At 50.2% G+C, this 24,030-nt stretch overlaps 1 protein-coding gene across 1 annotated transcript; it reads left to right on the top strand.

Moving 5' to 3' along the window:
* The first annotated feature begins 2,856 nt into the window (after positions 1 to 2,856).
* NPR1 (natriuretic peptide receptor 1) lies at positions 2,857 to 15,746 on the top strand. Its single transcript, XM_004693731.2, has 22 exons — positions 2,857 to 4,056; positions 5,011 to 5,210; positions 5,635 to 5,748; positions 6,070 to 6,205; positions 6,556 to 6,647; positions 7,319 to 7,454; positions 7,651 to 7,735; positions 8,578 to 8,698; positions 9,333 to 9,407; positions 9,552 to 9,629; positions 9,980 to 10,084; positions 10,335 to 10,406; positions 10,521 to 10,677; positions 10,906 to 11,061; positions 11,360 to 11,528; positions 12,243 to 12,389; positions 12,472 to 12,595; positions 12,693 to 12,761; positions 13,013 to 13,187; positions 13,271 to 13,369; positions 14,944 to 15,035; positions 15,151 to 15,746. The coding sequence occupies exons 1-22, from the start codon at positions 3,342 to 3,344 to the stop codon at positions 15,211 to 15,213; spliced, it is 3,180 nt and encodes a 1,059-aa protein (XP_004693788.1). The 5' UTR covers positions 2,857 to 3,341; the 3' UTR covers positions 15,214 to 15,746.
* The last annotated feature ends 8,284 nt before the right edge of the window (positions 15,747 to 24,030 follow it).

The following is a 24,030-nucleotide window of genomic DNA, read 5'->3' on the forward strand; positions in this document are numbered from 1 at the left end:
ACATCTCTTTATAGTAAATAATTTTGAGTTATGTACTTAAAGATTCTACTTATAAAACATCTCTTTATAGTAAATAATTTTGAGTTATGTACTTATTGTACTTATAAAACATCTCTTTATAGTAAATAATTTTGAGTTATGTACTTAAAGATTTGTTGAGAGAATAGATCTTGTGTTAAATGTTCTTATCAAACACACAAGGACACAGGGGAACATTTGCACACTTGGAGTTAACAGGTATGTCTATTATTTTATTACTGTAATGATGGTTTTACAGATGTATACATAGATCCAAACTCATCAGTTTATAGTATATAAACTATAAATACAATAAAACTGTTCTTAAAAGTCTACCCAGGGTCCTTCTTGGTGGCACAAGGGGTTAAGATGCAGCACAATGAAGCTATCCATGGCCACTGCAGCACACGTTCAAGCCAAGGCCAGGGAGGTGACCTACATGGCCTGGCAGACCTCTCCTGTCTCACCTGCTGCTCCCCTCAGCAGTGTTTTTTCAGTAGCTCTGCCTATTCTACTCCCTACTCTGTCTCTGTCTCTAGATAATTCTCTCACCCTGATCTCTGGCCTGTACCCCAGCTCTTGTGTGCATAAATAAATAAATCATAAAAAAAAAGTCTATCCATCTGTTATCTACCACTATAATCTCCGAAGCCACCTTTACAGGACAAAGACAGTTACACAAAAGCTTGCATGATCTGCTCTCAGTTGACTTGCTTGCCTCCCCTCCTCAGTCATTTCTTCATACATACACTTTACATCCTAGATCAGCATTGAAAACACAAAATCTTACTACGTCAGGCTGGTAATGCAAATGAGTGATCAAAGTGGGTTGGAACCATATGAACTAGATTCATTTCAAGGAGTTAAGGAGTAAACAACTCCATCAAAAAATGGGCAGAAGAGCTAAAAAAAGCAATTCTCCAAAGAGGAAATGCAGATGACCAACAAGCATATGAAAAAAAAAAGTTCAACATCATTTGTAATAAGGGAGATACAAATTAAAACCACAATGAGATACCACCTCACACCAGTGAGAATGACACATCTTAAAATAACTAGCAACAACAAATGTTGGTGAGGATGTGGGGAAAAAGGAACTTTCCTGCACCGCTGGTGGGAATGCAAACTAGTACAACCACTATGGAAAACTGTTTGGAGGTTTCTCAAACTGCTAAACATGGAGCTTCCATATGACCCAGCAACCCCACTCCTAGGTATCTAACCAAAAGACACAAAAACACTGATTCAAAAAGATACCTGCACCCCCATGTTTATTGCTGCTTTATTTACAATTGGAAAGACATGGAAACAACCCAAATGCCCAAAAGTGGATGACTGGATTAAAAAGATGTGATACATATACACAATAGACACTCAACAACCAAATATAGACACATGCCTTTTGCAGCAACATGGATGAAGCTGGAAAATACCAAGGAGTTAAGGAATACTAGGTCACAACAGACTGTTCATAAAGAGGGGAAGGTTCTACATTGCCATCTCTCCAATATTTTAAGGAAAGTCATATATCTAAATATTTATGTGCCTTACTTGTGTGGGCAATTAAATCAAATCTATATAGAAAGAATGCAAGTCAAACAAAACACAGCTGCCATCTAAAGTAGGTCCATGACTACCACTTGCTCAAGACCACAAGAATATTTAAAATTCTCCTAAAATTTTCCATAAAGGAGACACATTTCATGCTTTGTGCTCTCGTCCCAGAATACTTTTTTCATGCTTCTACTCTTTTTGAATTCTCTCTCTTTGAAATGTCCTGGCCTCAGTGCAGCCAGAATCGGGGCTTCTTAGCACATTACCCACTTTTCCGTTGCAGTTCTTATTATGGCTATTTGTCTCCAATGGGGCTCCTCCAACGTATTCATCTTGATGCCCTTGCTTTTAAAGTAGGATGTATCTGCAGAAGGGAAGCAGTTTGCCCACCCTCCGGAACTGGAGAGGTGAGGGGGCCTGCGCAACACGGTCGATGACGCCTGCCGACCATTAGAGGGCAGACTGATTCCACCGCGTTTAAGACAGCCTTTCCAGCCGTCTAGTGCTTCCAAAACCCTCCCCAGTTTTCAACTCCAACCCTAACGTCTCCCACCGCCACTATAACAATCCTCCACGCAGAACAAACACTCAACATTCTGGGAGCGGTCATGATCACACCTCCTCCAACCCCCCCCCCCACACACACACTTTCTCTCTTCCTTCAGTCTTTGGGGTACTAAAGAGTTAATAACCCCTCACTCCACTAGGTCCTCTCCCTCCGCGGATCCGCACCCTCAGAGTGTGGGCTCGACCGGGAGGAATCTGAGAAGAACTAGGCCTTAGAGACCATGAGCTCACCTACTTTGACGCTTTTTCCAGAAAGCCGTCACCCTCCTGCCCAACCCCAGACACACACATCGCACATCCACATTCTCACACCTTTGCCTGCCAAGATCCCAAATCAGTCCTCTCTTTCTCACACACACACTCACACTCACACACACACACACACACATACCACATACAGAGGATGTAACCAGGTTGGAGGTGGGGGACAAGATGCCCCCGCCCCTTCTCTCCCCCCCCCCCCTCCCGGATTTGCTAGCTGGTACAGATCTCGTCAGTTCTCCTTCTCGCCACTGTGGGGAAGCCCCCTCGGTGGGTGCAGCTTCTCCCAGGAGAAAAAAAGCGAGTTGAAGATCCATGAGGAAAGCGGTGAGGTGAGTCCAAGACTTCGGGGCGGTGAGGTAGGAGTTAAAGATCCAGGATTGGCTCTGGGTCACGGAGCCGGGAGGGAGGGTTCAGAGCTCCACTCCGGTCCTCCCCAGCCCCCACCCCTCCCCACCTCCGGAGAGTCCAAAGACTAGGCCGGCCGGACGCCCCTTCTGGCACACTCCCTGGGGCAGGCGCTCCCGCACGCTAGCTCTCACACTCCCCGTTCCCTCCCTCGCGCCCTTTCCCATCCTTTCTCCAGAGCTAGGTCGGGACCCCCCCCATCTCTCTCTCCCTCTCTCTTTCCCTCCCTACCCGCCCCTTCCCTCCCCTCCCCCCACCCCTCGCGTACGCCAGTCGGAGACTCTAGGCTCGGGCGACCTTTATTTCGTGCCCACCTGCACCTCTGCGCCCCAGGCGCAGCCCTCCCTCGCGCTCCCCTTGCGCTTCAGGCTCTGACCGTCGCAGCTAGGGGGGCTGCATCCCTCCCCCCCACCGCGGGACTCGCCCCCTGCCCCGCTGCTTCTTCTTCCCGCCGGGGTGCGCCGGCTGCCCGGGACCGGTCGCCGAGAAGACCATGGTACCAGAGCGTACCCGCCGCGGTGCCCGCTGAGGCCATGCCGCGCCCGGGGCGCCCAGCCGGCGCCCGCCAGCTCCGACTCCTGCTCCTGCCGCCGCTGCTGCTGCTGCTCCCCGGCAGCCAAGCGGACAACCTGACGGTGGCCGTGGTGCTGCCTCTGGCGAACACCTCGTACCCGTGGTCGTGGGCGCGCGTGGGGCCGGCGGTGGAGCTAGCCCTGGCCGCGGTGAGGGGACGGCCCGACCTGCTGCCTGGCTGGACAGTGCGCACCGTGCTGGGCAGCAGCGAGAACGCGTTAGGCGTCTGCTCCGACACCGCTGCACCCCTGGCCGCGGTGGACCTCAAGTGGGAGCACAACCCGGCGGTGTTCCTGGGCCCGGGCTGCGTCTACGCGGCCGCCCCGGTGGGACGCTTCACCGCGCACTGGCGGGTGCCGCTGCTGACCGCCGGCGCCCCGGCGCTGGGCTTCGGAGCCAAGGACGAGTACGCGCTGACCACCCGCGCGGGGCCCAGCCACGCCAAGCTCGGCGACTTCGTGGCGGCGCTGCACCGACGGCTGGGCTGGGAGCGCCAGGCGCTGGTGCTGTACGCCTACCGCCCCGGCGACGATCAACCCTGCTTCTTCGTCGTGGAGGGCTTGTTCATGCGGGTCCGCGACCTCCTTAACATCACCGTGGACCACCTGGAGTTCGCCGAGGGAGACCACCACCTCTACACCAGGCTGCTGCGGACAGTGCAGCGCAAAGGCCGAGGTGAGAGGCGGCCGCCGCTTGGCCCCAAAGCCTTCTCCGACCAGGTCAAGGCCCGGGACCTTCTCCGTTCTCCCGGTCCGCCTCCTCTGGTTCCTCCATCCTGCCTTAACCTCTTTCTACCTGAGTTTCCGTTCCCCTTACTTTCTCGACTCCTCTCCCCTCCACTCCTGCCCCCTCCCCCTCCAATTTCAGCTCTATTTCCCACTGGTTCCCCCGGTGTTAGGGGGGAGGCAGAAGCGGGGAGACAAGGGGCCTCCTTGGTGGCTCAAGGGGTAAAGTCTCAGCACTGTGAAGCAATCCCCAGCCACCCCGGCACGGAGATCTGGGATGGCAAGGTGACCCACAGGGCATAGCAGACCATTCCTCTCTCTCTCTCTGGTTGAAATACACTGCCCCCCTCCCCCCCCCCTATCATTTCAGTGGGTCTGCCTGTTCTGCTCCCTACTCTGCCTCTGGTGAATCCTCTCCCAGCCAACCCCTGCCTCTGGCCTGTAGCCCAGCTCTTGTGTACATAAATAAATAAATCTTAAAGAGAAAATTAAAAGGACGGAGACAATGCCCCCTGCCACCCTGACATTTAGTAGGTCTCTAGCTTTGTCCTCAGCTTTCTTCTTCTCCAACCCATTTTCTCGCTCTTCCCAAAGCCTTCTCCCCTCCACCACACTCTCCTCTTCAGGGTCCTCTCCAATTGGCCCCTTCTTTCCTCCCCTGCCGACCCCCCACCTTCCCCACCTGCCACTCTGCTATCCCCACTCTCCCTACTTCTGCTCACCTCCTACTCCTCCCACCTCCTCTTCTCTTCCTCTGGCCACAGCATAGACCTAGCCAGTTCCACTCTAAGTACCAGGTCTCAGATCTTCCTCCCCCAAATACCATAGCTTCCCACCCTCCTTCCCATTCCCATTCCCCTGCCATCTAGTCTTCTCTCTCTCTCTGACTCCCCTTCTGCCCCAGTTATCTACATCTGCAGCTCCCCAGATGCCTTCCGAACCCTGATGCTCCTGGCCCTGGAAGCTGGCCTGAGTGGGGCAGACTATGTGTTCTTCCACCTGGACCTCTTTGGGCAAAGCCTGCAAGGTGCACACGGCCTTGCCCCCCGCAGACCCTGGGAAAGAGGGGATGGACAGGATGTCAGTGCCCATCAGGCCTTTCAGGTGAGTATCCAGTCTGAATGTCCAGGTTGTGGACTTTTAGCTGGTGGAACATATTTTCTGAGCACTGGGTCCCTCTGTGTCCAAAAGGATCCAGAAAAGAGGTTCTGTATACTCACAGGGAGTTAGGTGATCAAGGGCAGGGGGCTGGAGCAGGGGGCATAGAGGGACAGGGGACTTTAAAGGCAAGAGACTAAAAAGATGAGAGAATGAACTGCAGGAGGGAGCTTGTTCTTGCTAACTAACAGACTTGGAAAGTCACCATCCTGGCTCCGTACATAGAGCAGACGCCACCAGGCACAGGCCTGGTCCAGTTTGACCTTGAGTTAAGCCGGGATGCCAATCTGGGAAGTGGATCCTGGATCCAGGATGCTGGGAGGACCAGAGTTAGCAACCAGCTCTCCCCTCTCCACTACCCCTTCCTCAGGCCGCCAAAATCATTACATATAAAGAGCCCGAGAATCCTGAGTACTTGGAATTCCTGAAGCAGCTAAAACACTTGGCCCAAGAACAGTTCAACTTCACTGTGGAGGACGGCCTGGTAGGAAGGGGGGCCTCCAGCGTGGATCTCCAGTCCCCATTCCACGACTTCTGTTGTTCCCTCTGCTTTGTCCCCTATCTCTCCTGATGTATTGTTTACATCAGGACTCTTACCAGGTGCTTATCAGTAAAATGGGGATGATATGTCCTGTCTGCCAAGGAGGAGTCAGAAACGGTGTCATCTTATACACAGGAAAATCTCTTTGTTGTGCAGGTGTATCTTCTCCCACCCTCCTAGCTCCCTCTGTCCCCCATTCCCTTCCCCTCATGCCTGCTCTGTGCCCTTCCTACATCTCCTAGTCACTTTCTGCTTGACCTGCAGGTGAACACCATTCCCGCATCCTTTCACGATGGGCTCCTGCTCTATGTCCAGGCAGTGGCAGAAACCCTGGCACATGGGGGCACTGTCACTGATGGGGAGAGCATCACTCAGCGAATGTGGAATCGAAGCTTTCAAGGTAAGTACCTGGAAGAGGCCAGAATGGAATTTCTTGTGGTGTCCCAAGCAGGAGGCCGCTAGCCCTGTAGCACAGGGGTCATTTGCCCACACGCTATCCTCATAAGAGGCCTTCATAATTTCCTGTAGGCTTTCCTTCTCCTGTCTCCCTAGTTCCTGAGTGTCCAATCCCAATCCCCAATCATTTCTACTGCTGAAATTTTGTCCCTTTGATATATTAAAGTTATATATCATATATTATATATAACTACATAAAATATTACATACATTACATATGTTTGAAGGAGGAGATCAAGGGATGGACATGAGGTTGGGAGCTCAGAACACAGCCATCTTCTTCCATGTCCACAGGAGTGACAGGACACTTGAAGATAGACAGCAATGGAGACAGGGAGACTGACTTCTCTCTCTGGGATATGGAGCCTGAGACTGGTGCCTTCAGGGTAAGGATGTGTCCCAGTAGACAATGCCAAGCAGGAATGACATCTTACCCTCCCATCTCCCCCCAAGGCCACGCCAGGGTACCTGTTAGTAGTCCCCTACCATGGCCACTCATGAAAAGCCCTGACAAGAGACCCAGCTGTGGTCTGATGGAGCAACCAGAATGATAGGGGCTCACAGGCCTCACCTTTGGGAAACCCCATTTTAGAGAAAGGTGCACTGCCCTGTCCTGAAGAAGCCCTGTATCTCCTGAGGTAGAAGGACTCCTGTCCTAGCAGAGACAGACAAATTCACAGTCAACGTAAATGCATATCACACATGCCAGAGTACATCAGAAACAGGAAAGGACTGAGGCCATAGCTGCTAAGCAGATCATCCAGGGAAGGCTTCCTGGAGGAGAGGGTACAAATTAAGCCCAGGTATATGAACTGGGAACACTGACTTTTCTTGCTGTCCATTTTCTTCAACCCAATACATAAAGTTCTTGAGTAGTTGTAAATTTTTCTATTTTAATAACATGGGGCACGGCTGTGAGAGTTCTGTGTCCAGTTGCACTGGGAAAAACTTGACAGCCCAGATACAGACCCTGGAAGCAGCAATGAGAGACAGGATTGCCCCACTGGAGAGGAGACCACCCCAGGACCTTATTTGCTCACCCACCTGCCTCCCATAGGTTGTTCTGAACTACAACGGGACTTCCCAAGAGCTGGTGGCCATGTCAGAGCGCAAACTGTACTGGCCCCTGGGATACCCACCTCTTGACATTCCCAAATGCGGCTTTGATAATGAGGACCCAGCCTGCAACCAAGGTGACTGCCCCAGCCTTCCTGGGCTCCGTTCTGGAAACACTGTGTCTTCCTCCCCCCAAATGTGGACTTTTGTGAGAAATAACTGACTTTTTCTTCTCCTCATCCATCATGCTGGTTCACTGATTGACTACCAGAAAGCTCTTCCTACTGTTACATCTAACCAAAATCTCTTGTTGCAACTTGGACTCTCCTGCAGACCACTTTTCCACCCTGGAGGTGCTGGCTTTGGTGGGCAGCCTGTCTCTGCTCAGCATTCTAATCGTCTCCTTCTTCATATACAGGTGAGCTTTGGGCTAACGGTGGTGAGTGAGTCTGGGGACATCTGGAGAGCCAACAGCAGAGGAGGTAGCAGGGACCCAGAGGGTAGGAGGGAGGGTGGAGGGACAGCAGGGGAGAGAGTGGCTAGAAAATGTTACAAGATAGGAAAGAGAGGAAGAGGGGGCACAGAATAGGGGCGTCTGGGAAAGGTCTAAGGTGGGCCAGAAAGAGAGCTGGGGGAGTGGTATCAGGGATGAGGACGCCATGGTTATCCTCCCTCCCTACTCTTGGATCAGGTAGGAAGCAATGGTTCAAAATCTTTGGTTTTGGGTCCATGTTTCAGCTGACCTTGTGTGTCTCAGGTAGAACCTGAGCAAAGGGGAGGCTGCAAAGGAACCCCCTTTCTGCCTTCTGGAGGAGGTTGGAATGAAAGTGCAGAGGGTGAAGCAAGAAGGGATGGAAGAAAATTGATACTGGTTGAGCACACACTGTACACCAGTCATTAACACACATTTTCATTCTTTTTTCTTAATATAATAGTTTATTTTTACATCATTTTGTGCCTTTTTCATCTCCGTTGTAATCCCCATGGGCTTCCCATCACCAACTCACATTTTCATTCTTTTAACACGATTTTGAAATAAATATTGAGGTCTCCAATGTCCAATGAGGACATTTGGACAGGACATGAAACTCAGTGAAGTGACTAACCCAAGGTCCCCAGTGAGGCAGAATCTCACCAAGCCCAGAGGACAGAGGTCTCCCACCCTCTGTGGCGTTAGTGGGCATCCTTAGCACAGGCAGTGGCCCCAAGGCCCCCAGTCAGGGGCTCAGACATGGACTCAGATCCAGGTTTCATGCCCAGGAAGATGCAGCTGGAGAAGGAACTGGCCTCAGAGCTGTGGCGGGTGCGATGGGAGGATGTGCAGCCCAGCAGCCTGGAGAGGCATCTCCGGAGTGCAGGCAGCCGGCTGACCCTGAGTGGGGTAAGGAGACGGGGCTGGGCACGGGTCGGGGGGAGGGTGCAGACAGAGCCCCACGGGAAAGGTATGAGCAAGGTTCTGGTCCCAGCTCTGTCTTCACTTGCCGTATGGCTTCACATGGGTCAGATTCCCTCTTTGAGACTACCTCAGCTAAAGACTACATCCACAGAGCCTCCCTCACAAGGCTCTTTCAAAGATAGTATATGTGAGGGTCCTCCCTGGTGGCACACTGGGTTAAAGCATAGCCACTTTGGTACAAGTTTGATCCCCACCCCGGGAGGTGACCCACATGGCGTGGCAGACCTCTCCTGACCTGCCTGCTGCTCCCCTCAGCAGTGCACTTTGTAGATCTGCCTGTCCTGCTCCCCACTCTGTCTCTGGTGAATCTTCACACCACCCCTGCTTCTCTGGCCTGTACCCCAGGTCTGTATGCATACATAATAAATAAATCTTAAAAAAAAAGATAGCATATGTGAAAATACATTTTTCAACATCAAGGAGAGGATTTCATGTTTTAAATGAGTGTGGGATGAGAAATAGAGTGACAAAGGCGAGGCAGGCTCATGAAGGTGGGAGCTCAAGCAGCCCTGTGGAGAGCTGTGCGGGCTGGTCCCCACTCCGTTCTCCCTCCCTGCAGAAAGGCTCCAACTATGGTTCCCTGCTCACCACAGAAGGCCAGTTCCAAGTCTTTGCCAAGACAGCGTATTACAAGGTGGGACTGGGGAGAGACTGCTGACCTCTGCACTGGGCAGGGGTGTACTCTGTCAGGGTCCTTGGGGGTGGGGCTGGCAGAAGTAGTTGGGTTCCAGGGACACCGGTCATCTCCTCACAGTGACTGTCTCCATGCCTTGCCCAGGGCAACCTCGTGGCTGTGAAGCATCTGAACCGAAAACGCATTGAACTGACACGAAAAGTCCTGTTTGAACTGAAGCATGTAATGTGGGGCATGAGGCGGGGGCCTGAGGAAGGGTGCCAGGGTGGGGGACACAGAACTCGTTATGGACTCTTGTGGGTGGGATTTATGGACGGGAGATCAGACACTGGACATATCCTGGAGGAAGGTCCCCAAGGGGGCATGTTTGATGTCCTTAGGGGCTGGAGGGCTTAGGAGGCAGAGAGATTGGGGAGCAGATTCTGGGGGAGATGGGGATAAAGAACATGGTGGGAATCACCAGCGAAGGTCCTAGAATATCTGCAGAGAATGAGTGGGGAGTTTAGAAGTGAAGGCCTTGAGGATGGGCCATTTGGTGAGAAGTGAGGTCTGATGATGGCACCTATCTGCAGATGCGAGATGTACAGAATGAACACCTGACCAGGTTTGTGGGTGCCTGCACTGACCCCCCCAACATCTGTATCCTCACGGAATACTGTCCCCGAGGGAGCCTACAGGTGAGCAGACAAAGGGGTCAGGAAGCCAGGGTCTAGCTCTGCAGCTAACTAGCTACATGACCCCAGCCGGCCTTCCCCGCTTTCTGCTCTTTATTTGCCCCGTGTATAAAACAGAAGTGGAGGAAGGGTGGTGGCATTAGAATAAATCCAAAACATTGTCCTGTTCCGCCAGTTTGTGGTGGTAGGACCCCTGCACCCCTCCTTCTCCGGGAGTCTGCAGGGTGCAGCTCTGACTATACTGTGCCAGCAGGACATTCTGGAAAACGAGAGCATCACCCTGGACTGGATGTTCCGGTACTCTCTCACCAATGACATCGTCAAGGTAAGGCACAGTAGAGCCTATTGGCCGTGTGAGGGAGGGGACACGCATGCTTCTCTTCTGGCTGTGGCTGTAGGTCCCACTCATACCCAGACCCTGCCTCCCCAAATTTCCCAGGGCATGCTGTTCCTGCACAATGGAGCCATTTGCTCCCATGGGAACCTCAAGTCATCCAACTGCGTGGTGGACGGGCGCTTTGTGCTCAAGATCACTGACTATGGGCTGGAGAGCTTCAGAGACCCGGAGCCTGAGCAAGGACACACCCTCTATGCCAGTGAGCCCCACTCTGACCCGCACACACCAGCACAGGCCAGTATGGAGACTACTGCCTGGCCTCTGTGGGGCCGTCAGTAAAGGGAAGCCACCCCAGCAGCCTGGAGGCCTCCTCTAGCTCCAGCTCCGGGTGTGATGGCCCCTGAATGGGGCCACATCCTCTAGGGCTTCATTTCCCCTCTGTCTGTAGATTTGGAGCCCTTCATCCTGTGACTTTTCTGATTCATAGAAAAGCTGTGGACGGCCCCTGAACTCCTGCGGATGGCCTCGCCTCCAGCGCGGGGCTCCCAGGCAGGTGACATCTACAGCTTTGGGATCATCCTGCAGGAGATTGCCCTGAGGAGTGGAGTCTTCCACGTGGAAGGTCTGGACCTCAGCCCTAAAGGTGAGTGCCCCACCACAGTTCCACCTAGCCCCCATCCAGGAGAGAAGCACCCTGGAAAGACACACCTTCCCACTGGAATGTGAACCCCCTCACAGGCTCCATTCATAACCCACCCTAACCTCACTTCCAATGTCATGAAAACTGACCCAACTGTCTTCACGTGGCTCAGCCACCACCTGGAACCCTGGGCCATCAGGGGCATCCGATGCAGGAGTGGTCCTGCACCCTCAGGGTCCCCTGCCCTGGTCCTGAATTTCCTTTGTCGACTCCAGCCTTCAGTCCCTTCCCCCCCCCATAGAAATCATTGAGCGTGTGACCCGGGGAGAGCAGCCCCCCTTCCGGCCCTCCCTGGCCCTGCAGAGTCACCTGGAGGAGCTCGGGCAGCTGATGCAGCGCTGCTGGGCTGAGGACCCACAGGAGCGGCCGCCTTTCCAGCAGATCCGCCTGCTGCTGCGCAAATTCAACAGGTCGCCTGTCCAGGCCCCCCCCCCTGCTACCCCCTCTTCCCCTCAGAGCCACCCTAGACCCATTATTAATCCTTACCCTGAGTGGCAGAGGGGATCCCTTCACAGGCGCCATGCAGAACCCATCCAGCCCACCCTAGCCTCACGCCCACCTTTATGAAACTGACCCAGCTGCCCTCAGAGTCCCCCACTTCTCACACCCCTCTCCTCTGCGGTACCTCCCCTAATACCTCCTATCCAGCCCCTTAGTCTTCAGTGGTACGCAGAGTAAAGGGACCTCCTACTTGGCCCCCCATCTGTGTCTGTGCCCCTCACAAGGGGTGCCATCACAGCCCTTTCATCTCTTTTTCCCAGTGGGGACCCCAGAGCCCAGTTCCTCCAGATATACCCTCAGCTGGCTGTGTGCCCTCACTGTTCTCAATGTCCCTCCCACTTCCTCTTTCTCCTTCCAACTTGCTCATGTGAGACAAAAATGAGCACAATATCCAGATACACCTGAAGCTTCATACTTGACCCTGGGGTCTCCTGGATGAACTGAACTTCCCCCCACTCCTTTCCCCTGCCATCCTCACCCTGCCGTGACCCTAACCTGACCCTCTCAGGGAGCCCAGTGGAGAAAGGGGTAGGGTAGGCTGACTTGAAGCCTGGATGGGCACTTCAGTCCAGGGTGCTGGTCCCCTCTCACCACCCCTACCTTAACCAGCCCTTCTCCCCCAGAGAGAACAGCAGCAACATCCTGGACAACCTGCTGTCCCGCATGGAGCAGTATGCCAACAACCTGGAGGAACTGGTGGAGGAGCGCACCCAGGCCTACCTGGAGGAGAAGCGCAAGGCCGAGGCCCTGCTCTACCAGATCCTGCCACAGTAAGTGCCCCTCCCCTTCAGCTAACCCTTTCCCAGCCCCACCCCACCTTCTGTCCACCCCTCACTGTCCCTGACCCCACAGCTCTGTGGCTGAGCAACTGAAACGTGGGGAGACAGTTCAAGCAGAAGCCTTTGACAGCGTTACCATCTACTTCAGTGACATTGTGGGTTTCACAGCACTGTCAGCAGAGAGCACCCCCATGCAAGTAAGGTGGGGTGCCCCCCGGGGGTCGGAGCAGGCAGGAGACATCAGTCAGCCTGCCTTCTGGCTCTGCATTCCCCACTGAGTCCTTTTCTGTCCAGGTGGTGACCCTGCTTAATGACCTGTACACTTGCTTTGACGCTGTGATTGACAACTTTGACGTGTACAAGGTGAGGATGGGAAAGTACAGACAGATGGACACCAGAAAAAAGTGAAGGGTGAAGTGGCAGAGGAGGTAAAGGAGTAAAGGAGTCCAAGGGACACTGGCAGAGACGGTCACAGAGAGACTCCGGGAATGGGGGAGAAAAGGCGCAGGGCGGGCGGGGCGGGGGAGGAGCAGAGGTCGAGGCTGGAGACCCGGGAAGAGAGTTGGGGCCTCACGCCCCCCCGCGCCAGCCCCGCACTCTTCCGCCTGCTCCAGGTGGAGACGATCGGCGACGCCTACATGGTGGTGTCGGGTCTCCCGGTGCGCAACGGGCGGCTGCACGCCCGCGAGGTGGCTCGCATGGCCCTGGCGCTCCTGGAGGCCGTGCGCTCCTTCCGCATCCGCCACCGGCCGGAGGAGCAGCTGCGCTTACGCGTAGGCATCCACACAGGTGAGGCCGCCGAGGTGTGGGCCGGCCGTCCGGGAGCGCGCCCCCAGGTCCCCTCCCCTCGCTAAAGGGCTGCCTCCCTCCAGGGCCGGTGTGTGCCGGTGTGGTGGGGCTCAAGATGCCGCGCTACTGTCTCTTTGGGGACACGGTCAACACGGCCTCGAGAATGGAGTCTAACGGAGAAGGTAGAGTGTCTCTCCTAGACGGGATGAGGAGAGAGGGGTCGCTGTAAGTGGGGAGTCTTCTAGCTAAGCCACTAGTGCCCATCCCACCCGGCCCAGTTGCTCCCAGGCTTCCTTCTCCTAAAGGACCCACGGGCAGATCCCCTCAGATCTAATCAGACTGGGGTCCCTGCTGTCCCATCTTGCCAAATGACGGAGCAGCCTTTCTGGAGCAGTATTTCTGGAGCAGTATTTCCCAGCAGGAAACCCCTCGAAGAGCCCCCTGCTCTCTCTTCGGTGTGGGAAAAGGACTTCAGAGTAACCCTTGCTGTGTATCTCAGCTCCACTGTCAACACAGTTGTGTCAAGCTCCCTGCCTCAGTTTCCCTCACCTGTAAAATGATAGATCTTCCTCATCAGGGTTATGTTGAAAACAACATATAATCTGACTGATGGAACTGTCATTCATCTTTCCTGAGCTTCAGGTTTTTATCGGTCTTGCTTCCTGTGGATCTATCCTCTTTGCTGTATTCAACACAATTCAATTCAGTAAACATTGAGTCACTGTAGGGAGCACCAGGCCCTGGGGTACTAAGACCATCCAGATAAACAGACCCTTGTGGACACCTCAGGGGGGAGAGCTACTTGGGAGCCCACAGGGGGCCTGGTTCGGCAGATGCTCCTGGGTTTCTGTATTCAGGGCTGTCTGGTTAGGAGAAAGCCCCTTCTTAGGGCCCATTGTTCAAGGAGCACATCCTCAGAAATGGTTTAGTACAGGCTGCTTGATGCAGACCCCAGGAACATAGGGCTCGGCTTAGAGGGAGGCCAAACCCCAAACCAGGGGGTAGGGAATGCGGGGTCCAGGAGCTGGGAGGCCCCGGTCTGACCTCAGCAGCTTGGGGAGAGGTCTCCTAAGTCTCAGCTCCCTCAGTCGTAAAATGAGGGTGTTGGGTTAAAGAGCAGTGAGAGCAATACGTGAGTACAGCACTTCTGAAGTGCCAGGCTCTGTCACAGTATTTTACGAATGTTAAATTTAATCCTCACAACAAGACTTTGAGATGGGTGCTGTTGCTATCTGCATTTTACAGACTAGGGAAAGAGAGGCATTGAGAGTTTAGATTACTTCCCCAGCAAACATTCACACTAGGATTTTTTCAAGACAGAGCTCTTAACCTCTATGATGTTGGGGAGCCTGGTGATGCTCTTGTTAGGACTATCCATATGAACTTACTGCTGTACTGATGAAAGTGTTCTGTAATCTGCAGGCCCAACACGGTGGACTCTTTCACAGGGGCATTGATCACTTGCAAGGTGATTGTGCAGCAGAGGAGGCATTTAACTGATAATCACTTACATTTAATAGTCACTTGTGCCTAGCCCTGTCATCCCAAAAAGCTACCCCTTGAGTGACAGGGCTGCAGAGGTCAGGGAGCGGCCTACAGGCTTCAAGAGGAGGGGCAGGACTTTGCATCGGGAAGCTCCCTAGTCCATAAGGGGTTGGGGGTAGGGGGACATCTTTCTACCCCTACAGTTCCTGATTTCACCCACTCCCAACTCTGGCTTCCTTCACCTTTCTTTCTTCTCCTTTATCCTGCCCAGCCCTGAAGATCCACTTATCTTCTGAGACCAAGGCAGTCCTGGAGGAGTTTGGTGGTTTTGACCTGGAGCTTCGAGGGGATGTTGAAATGAAGGTAGAGTAGGAAGCCTCTACCCTCTGGGCCCCTTCCCAAGCCACCAACCCATTTCCATCTTAGGCCACCCCCAACCCCAGCCGCCTCCTCAATTTCCCCTTCCTTTTCCCTCCAGGGCAAAGGCAAAATTCGAACCTACTGGCTCCTGGGGGAGCGAGGTAGCAGCACTCGAGGTTGACCTGCTTCCAGTCCTGGCCTTCTACACCTCCTTCCCTGTGCTACACCTCAGCCTCACCCACAGTAGCCCCAACATTGCCAAAGGATCAGAGATGTGGTTTGAGCAGCTCAGGTGTGCTGACTCCAGATACTTACCTCTGAAAGAGGACTGGTGTGGGGAGAACTTGGCGTTGCCAGGACTGGACCAAAGCACTCAGTGGCACAACCCAGGCATAGGCACCTCCTCTACCCTGACTCGAGCCAGGCTGGGGTATGGATTCCTGGATCCTCCTGGCCCTTTTTCTGCCCCTCCTGGTGCCCTCAGCCTCCTACACTGTGACTTCTTTGGGGGGGGGGAAGAGCCCCCTTTGGGGGAATGGTAAAAGGGACTTGAGGGTGAATCTAGAGAGTGGGGGAGTCCACACAGGCCACAAGCAGACCACTGTCCTCTATACCCAACGCTGGATACAGCGCTGGCACAGGGAGAAGAGTGGCACAGTGGCACTGGGCCTGTGTGCCTGCTTCTCCTGTGAGCAGAGACCATTAAAGTCTTTATTCCAGTGACAGTGTCTCTTCTTGAGGGAGAGGGTTGCTGGAAAACACAGCCATCTTCTCCCACTTCTACTTCAAAGGCGACAGAAAGTAGTCTCTGAAAAGGTCCATAGTTCCTCCCTAGGTTTGGGGGCACCTAGGTAACAGCCTGTGCATTACTTTAGCCTTACTGACACTTTTGATCCAAGGACCAGTTTATACCATTAAAGAATGATTTAAGGCCCAAAGAGCTTTGCTTATGTGGGTTACACCTATTGCTATATGCCATATTGGAAATGAAAACAAATCCTTACTAATGCATTTAAAGTAGCCAGTGAGTAATAATGAAGGACACAGTGGCTACTTGGCTGCCACTGCCTTGATTTATGCTAAGATACTGGCAGTTTTACCACCATCTCTACCGCCAGCCTCCCACCCACATTGCTTTGGCACCATTAGTGCAAATGTCAACCAGTCAGTAAGGCAAAATAATGTATTGGTGTAATCAGGAAAATCATTTGGACCTCATCCACCCCTGAAAGGTTCTTAGGTCTCCTGGCCTGTGAACCATACTTGGAGAACTGTTCTCTTACCCAATGCCTGGCATACAGTAGGAACATAATGAGTGAGTTGAATGGAGAGAGCCCTGGCATCTCCTGCCCTGGGTGCCCAGGAGCCAGGAAAGAAGGATGGGGAATAACCAACTGTTTTAGCTCAGTTGAGGGGATTGTCCACCTGCCCCTCCATTCCCATGCCAGCCTGGACAAATGAGAGTGATAGTTTGTAAAATGCCCCTAATCTGGGCTGAGGGCCCTCCTTTCCCGGCTCCAGCCACCCACCCCACCCCCTTCCTGAGCTGGCAGGCTGGAATGCAAATGCGGGGGAGAGGTGGCTGCAGTTTCACCTCCCTCCTGGGGAAAGAGAGTGCCAGACATTTCTCCAGTGCCATCCATCAAGTGCGGACAGCCTCCTCCCACCTCCCAGCCCCTTCCTGGAGTCCACACCCTGTGGGACCTGGAGGCTGGGGTGGGCTCTGGGGAGCTGGAGGTGTGCCTTGGGGTGCTGTTCCCTGACACACAGGGCGGTGGTCTAGGAGTAAAGAAAGGACACATTGTTCTCTTGTCCAGTGTCTCTTTCTGATGAGCTGTCTCCCTACCCACCCATTTTGCAGTCAATCAGATTTGATTTATTGGAAGAGGGCGCTTGACCTTTCAAGTCTTCACCTTCTGGTGGGTCGGAACAGGGGATGAATAACTCTGGGAAGGCCTAACAGAGGATGGTTGCCCTGGTGACCACAGCATACTTAACTTCCTGGTGGGCCCTGGTGGCCAGGCTGGAGGCTGGCTTCCAGGTCCCAGTTCCTAGTATCAGGGACAGCTTCAGTCCAGAGTGGATAATGTGTTAAAAAGAACTGTGGGGCCTTAGAAGCTAGATCGGGGTGGGGGCTGGGATATCTAGAGAGTCCGGGCCTTTGGGGAGTGGAGACTAGGAGATGAGGTGGAGGGGGGCCGGTAGCTGAAGGACTGAGGAGCTCCAGTAAGACAATTCTAGGAAATTGCCGGTCAGATCCTTCCGGGGCAGCCTGGCTCCATCGCGGGCACTCAGAGGGGAGGGGGTGGGCGTGGGGTGAGGCCCCAGGAGTCAGTGATTTCAGCAGCTCGAGAACTTTCACTGGACTGAGGAGATTTCCTTCCGGAGGAAGACCCCTGCAGCCAGGAAGAACTGGGAAAGTCATTACTGAGGGGAGGGGGCGGGCGGAGGGTAGCATTAAGGCCTCTTCTCCTAGCTGGGTGGAAGGATTTCTCCAGGAACCTCCGCCCACATGGGAGGGGCGGTCTAGCCTCACTGTTTCCCGGGCTGTCCTGCTGAGTAGGTCTGGGAGGGGTGGGGGGCAATAGGGTTTCCCTGGAGTATGATAAGAATAATAACAACAGTAATCATTGGCATTCAACCGTGCCTTGCCCTTGACAAAGGCTTTCACATACATTATCTCATCAGCCCATGTGACACCCTTGGAAGCAGAGGGCAAGGCTTGGACGAAAGGCAACAGCCAGCTGGAATAGGGAGGCCCAGCTGAAGTCCAGCTGTGGGAACCCCAACCCAAAAAGCCCAGCACAGGGGCCCGGCCTGGAAAAAAAATAGAATTGACTGAAGACAGATATCCTCCCACCGCCCACTCTTCTCTATGTCACTGAGCTTGGGTAATACTTTATTGGGGATAAATATCTAATGCTATTTATCATAGACCCCAGCAGTACCTTTAGTAATAACTTTTTTGAATGATGTGTACTTTTCAGGACAGATACATGGACTCTAATTAGCAGCAGAGGCCTGTTTTGCAGCCTGAAAATAATTTTTTTAGTTAAATTACAGGAGCTATAAAAATAAATTGTTAATAAAATAAACCCTAATGCTGTTCAGGGAGATTTAATCTCATCGAATTGGAATGAAAGTAAGGTTCCAGGGGAGGTGTTTACCACTGTATGAAGGTCAGTGATGCTGATGAATTTGGTGTTGCACAAAACAGAGTTGGGGATGCTGGTGCGGAGGATGAGAACACAGGAAAAGGGGAAGTGGGATGCAGGGACCCTCTTGTCTGTAGTTTAGTGAGGGGGTCCAAATAAGGAAGAAAAAAAACAACCTTCCCACCCAGTTCCCTATCACATACATGGCACCAAAGAGTGGTTGGGCTGGTTGTCTTTTAAGAACTTTTTCATGGCAAAAAAAACCCCAAAAAACAAGAATGAAGTACTCTGTAATCACTCAACACCCTGTCTGAACTTGACTATCCTACTCTTACTCTCTGCTTTGACTTCCAAATGCTGGCTGCAAAGGCATACCTTGGCTGTTAATAAGTCCTGTGATTGAATTGGCTTGGATTGTCTCAGCCCATCAAACTCCCAGCAGGCCAGAACTAGGCCAAAAATACTGCAAAGATCTGTGTTCAGAACTGGAGCCCTTTCAAATCTCTATAATGTGAGAGGCAAGTTGATGGTAGTTAAGGCTAACTCTGGAGACAGACTGGCTGGATTCAAATCCCAGCCCTACCACAAATAATCCACTCACCTTGAGCAAATTCCTCAATTCCTGTAAGCCTCAGTTAACCTGGGAGTAATCATATCAACATCTATCTCATAGGGTTGCTTTTGAGGATTCCAGGAGTTAATTTATCCTGTTTTGTACTTAGAACGCTAACTGGCAGGTAATTCAAAACTAGCTCATATCCACTAATGCAGTAAGAGTCTACACTACGCAGACAGACCTAATGGCTTGATTCAAAAAGCTCCTGATGTCCTCAGAATAGTTGGAAGTGAAATGCAGGACTCGATTAGACCCCTTGAGTGAGAGATGTTCTCATAAGATCTGCAAAATCTTAGAAGTTATGTAGTCAAACTGTCTAGCTAGGACCAAACCATTTTTTTTTTTTAATATCTGTGCATTCTTCTATGTTCAATTGAAAATTGAACTTGGGACTTGGAACTAAGACCATTCCATTTTTGAATGTCTGTGATGAGACTATTCTTTCTGATAGAAAGTGGAGCTATTTCAATCAACAGAATTCATTTTGAAGAAGTCATTTTGTTTATGGAAAAGGGGACTTGTCACTTAAACTGTCACCTAAGGAAGGTACATCTTGCCAGGTGGAGGGCCCTTAGTTTTGCTGAGCTTGAAGCTGAGTTTTTACATAAACTCAAGCTCAAGATGAATGAAATCCACTTGTGTGATAGTTGAGAGAAGCAATGAGGTAGAGCTATTTCAGTAGCTGATTTAAGACTTTGGTGACTAGCCCTACCTACAAGGCTCTAAAATAATCTAATGATTATTGTCTTCTTGAAATATGATGTACAAAGAATTACAGAAAAGAATAAAATCACCTAAAATTCTGCCATTGAGAATGTTGTTATTAATGTCTGATGAATATTATCCCAGTGTGACTTGTAAGCTGTTTGATGTTGTGTGTTACAAAAACTCCTTTTACATTTACAGAAAAATCAATATTTCTTCTCTCCTCTTCCACTGTTGCTAGCATCAATCTTCCTGTTTCTGTAACATTGACACATCAAAACTTAGAAAAATAACATTATCCTAATTAATACACTGCCTGACATGCCTATAATATTATTTTTCTTCTTATGTATTCTTTGAATGCCTTTTCATACAATGATTTTGTACTATCTCCTATGCAGTGAATAGATGATGCTAGTCTTTTCTCTAGCAAGGTTAAGTAAAATTAACTTTTTCCTATCATTAAGTGGGATGCATAAAGCATGTGACTTCATACACAAGCTTACCATTTGTAATACTGTGGGAATTTTATACCTTATATCAGGAGTTCTGATGTCAAATTATATTTTACATAATTGTCATTAAAAAGATATATTATCATTATACATGTTCCATAACTGAGTATATTCCAATAGAAGAAAACTTCTGTCTTGACTAGGCATCAGTGAAAGTGCAATCTTCCCTTTGAGTTATTTTATAGGTGAAAGTCTGTACCTTTTTACCATCTCTCACCTATTTTATCAACTCACAGTCTCTGGAAACCAATCTGTTCTCTGTAACCTTGAGCTTGTGTTAGATTAGTGAATAAATGTGGTATTTCTTTTTCTCTCTGAGTTATTTAACTTAGCATAATGCTCTCAGTATCTATTCATGTTATTGTAAATGGTAAGATCTTTTTTTTTATGGCTGAATGTTATATGTTGGACACATATTCTTTATCCATTCATACATCCATGGACACATGTTGCTTCTGTATCTTGACTTTTTTTTTTCTTGACTATTTTAAGTAATACTGCAATAAACATAGGAGTGGAAACAAATTTTTTGAATTAATGTTTTTTATTTCCTTTGATTAAATATCCAGAAGTGCTGCTTAGATCCTATGGTAGTCTGTCCCTCTTTTAAAATAATCTAATTTTCAAATTGGCAGTTACACAGTTAAAAAATAAAGTGTGTGTGTGTATAAAGAAAATATTCAATAAAACCTGCCTCATTTTCATCTATATCCACATACATATAAATAAGCACTTTTATAAACTTTTCTAAAAGATTTATTTATTTATGCATACAAGAACTGGTGTACAAGCCAGAGGTGCAGAGGGTGTGAGAATTTACCAAAGAAAGGGTGGGGAGCAGAACAGGCAGATCTACTGAAATCCACTGCTGAGGGGAGCAGTGGGTGAGACAGGAGAGGTCTGCTGCGCCCTGTGGGTCACCTCCCTGGCTGGGATCTAAGTCAGGCCATTGTGGTTGGCCATGGACATGGTAGCGCTGAGACTTATTTATACCTTAGGCCACCAGAGGCCCATCCCTAGGGTTTTTTTGTTTTTCGTTTTTTTTTTTTCCTTCAAAGAAACAAGAACCGGGGTGTAGGACAGTGGTGCAGGGGGCAAGAGGATTCACCAGAGACAGAGAGGGGAGCAGAACAGGCAGGCAGATCAACTGAAACACACTGCTGAGGGGACCAGTGGGTACACCTGAGAGGTCTGCTGTGCCATGCTGGTCACGTCCCAGGCTGGGGATGGAACTCATGAAGTAGTGGCTGGTGATAGCTTCATAGCACTGAGACTTTAACCCTTGAGCCACCCAAGAGGCACTCCTTCCTGGGTTTCTTTATATACAGTGTGTCATGTCTCATGCATAAACTCCTACAAGTGACAAACTGTATCAAAGGGTATATGAGTTCCTAATTTTTTGCAACTATGCCAAATTGTTCCCATACAGGGTTTACCTGACTACATACCCACCAGCAGTTCATGAGTATGACTAATTCCCTAAGATTTTGATAACTGTGCTTTCAAACTTATCAGATAGAAAGAGGTATCTCAGTTCAGTTTCATTTGTTCCATTTTTTAAAATTGAGGTAAAACATTCTATAGCAAACTGTACAGCTCAACCAATTTTTATGTGTGTATCCATCACCCAAATGAGTCATATGCCATCACCCAAATAAATATATGATTTCCCACAGCACTTCTGAAGTCTTTTCATGCCCCTTTCCAGTCAATGCCTCCCCCACTCTCATCCCTCAGAGCTAATCCTATTATCTCTATCGACACAAATAGGCTCTTGTATTTTTTTTAAAGATTATTTATTTATGCATAAAAGAACTGGGGAGAAGGCCAGAGGTGAGAGGATTCACGAGAGACAAAGTGGAAAGCAGAACAGGCAGATCCACTGAAATCCACTGCTGAGGGGAGCAGTGGGTGAGACAGGAGAGGCCTGCTGTGCTATGTGGGTCAGCTCCCTGATGGGGGGTTGAACTCCTGCTGCAGTGGGTACAGATAGCTTCATAGCACTGCACTTTAACATCTTGTGCCACCAGGGAGGGCCATTTTTTTTTTAATATTTATTTATTTGCACATACAGAACTGGGGTACAGGCCAGAGGTTCAGGGGCAGCGAGAGGCTTCACCAGAGACAGAGAGGGGAGCAGAACAGGCAGATCAACGAAGTACACTGCTGAGAGGAACAGCGGACAGGTCAGGAGAGGTCTGCTTGGCCATGTGGTCACCTCCGGGGCAGGCGGGAATCCAACTCATGCGGAAGTGGCTTTAGTTTCTCAGTGCTGTGCTTTAACCCGCTGCACCACCAGGGAGGGCTTGCCCTTGTATTTTAAAAAAAGATTTTATTTATTTATTTTTGCATAGAACCGGGTGTATATCAGCGGTGCAGGAGGTAAGAGGATTCACCACAGGCAGAGTGGGGAGCAGAAAAGACAGATTTACTGAAATACACTGCAGAGGGGTGCACTGGGCAAGGCCTGCAGCACCATATGTGGGTTAGCACCCTGGCCCAGAGGGAACTCAGGCTGTAGCAGTGATAGCGCTGAGACAACCCGTAGGCCTCCAAGGCAACCTGGGTTCTTGTGTTTTTGAGTTTCATAGACATGAGATCAAACAATATATATACCTGGTTATCAATATTCTCCTCCAGAGTGTGGTACATTTGTAACGACTGATAAACCTTCCCTGACACATCATTATCATCCAGAACTCATGAGTCACATGATGGTTCATGCTTAGTGTTGTACATTCTATGACAAATGTACAATGACATCTGCCTATTATTATCTATTGTATCAGATAAAGCATTTTCATTGGCTTAACAATCCTCAGGGAGTGCTCTGTCTATGCATCCCTCCACCTGACCACCCAACCCCTGGCAACCACTGATCCTTTATATACTGTTGCCAGTTTTGCATTTTCGAGAAAGTAGCAAAGTTGGACACCGTATGTATCCTTTTCAGACTGGTTTCTTTCACTTGACAATATGCACTTGAATTTCCAGTATGGCTTTTCACATTTGATAGCTCACTTATTTTTAGCATTACATGTGTATTCTTTTTGTCAACATCATGTGTGTGCCATGCATCCAATATGGTACAAGCAACAGAGTTTATTTATTTTTATTTCTATATACTATTCTATTGTATGAACACTATATTATATTTATTTGTCCTCTACTGTTGATGAACTTTTTAACTGTTTCCAGTTTTTACTCTAGAGGGACCTTGCTGGTGGTATAAGAGTTAAGTCTCAATGCTATTGCCTATGGTCTGAGTTTGACCCCTGGCCAGGGAGCTAACCAGCCCACACATGGCAGATCTCTCCTGTCTCACCCTCTGCTCCTCTTGGCAGTGTATTTCAGAAATCTAAATTTTAAAAAGTAAGTCATGCAATTTAATAAACCTGTACTAGAAAAAATATAGTTTAAAAACCGGGCAATACCAAGAGTTGGTGAGGGTGTGTGCTCACCAGAGCTCTCTTGCATAGCTGAAGGAGTAGAAACTGAATTGACCACTTTCCTACTGAGCAGGAGCTAGCAAAGCAGGACACCAGTCTCTTCCACGATGCAGCAGAAGAATGAGTGCATGTGCCCACTAAAATACATTATAAAGATGTTCATAGTAACTTTATTATAGAAAAAAGAAAATTAGAAATAGTTGTGAACCTAAACCTGCTCTAGGAGTAAGATTTTTTTTTAAATAAAGATTTATTTATTTATGCATACAAGAACGGGGGAGTGGGTCAGAGTTGCTAGAGGTGAGAGGGCTCACCAGAGCTAGAGTGTGGAGCAGAACAGGTGGATTGACTGAAATACACTGCTGAGGGGAGCATTGGGAGTGTCAGGAGAGGTCTGCCACACCATGTGGGTCACTCCCTGGCTTATAGAAATATTTCAAACTTATAGAAATATTGCCTGAAGAGTACAAATAACTTCTGTACTTCCTTCATTATGCATACAGGACTCAGGTACAGGTCAGACGTGCAGGAGCAGTGAGAAGATTCACCAGAGACAGA

This window comes from Condylura cristata, unplaced genomic scaffold (assembly GCF_000260355.1).
Source record: "Condylura cristata isolate star-nosed mole 26May11 unplaced genomic scaffold, ConCri1.0 scaffold00040, whole genome shotgun sequence".
NCBI classification, from domain to species: Eukaryota; Metazoa; Chordata; class Mammalia; order Eulipotyphla; family Talpidae; genus Condylura; species Condylura cristata.

Coding starts and splice junctions, on each gene's coding strand:
- NPR1 (XM_004693731.2), top strand. CDS start 3,342: ATGCCGCGCCCGGGGCGCCCAGCCGGCGCCCGCCAGCTCCGACTCCTG. Junction 5,211..5,634: donor GTGCCCATCAGGCCTTTCAG/GTGAGTATCCAG, acceptor CCCCTTCCTCAG/GCCGCCAAAATCATTACATA. Junction 6,648..7,318: donor CTGAGACTGGTGCCTTCAGG/GTAAGGATGTGT, acceptor TGCCTCCCATAG/GTTGTTCTGAACTACAACGG.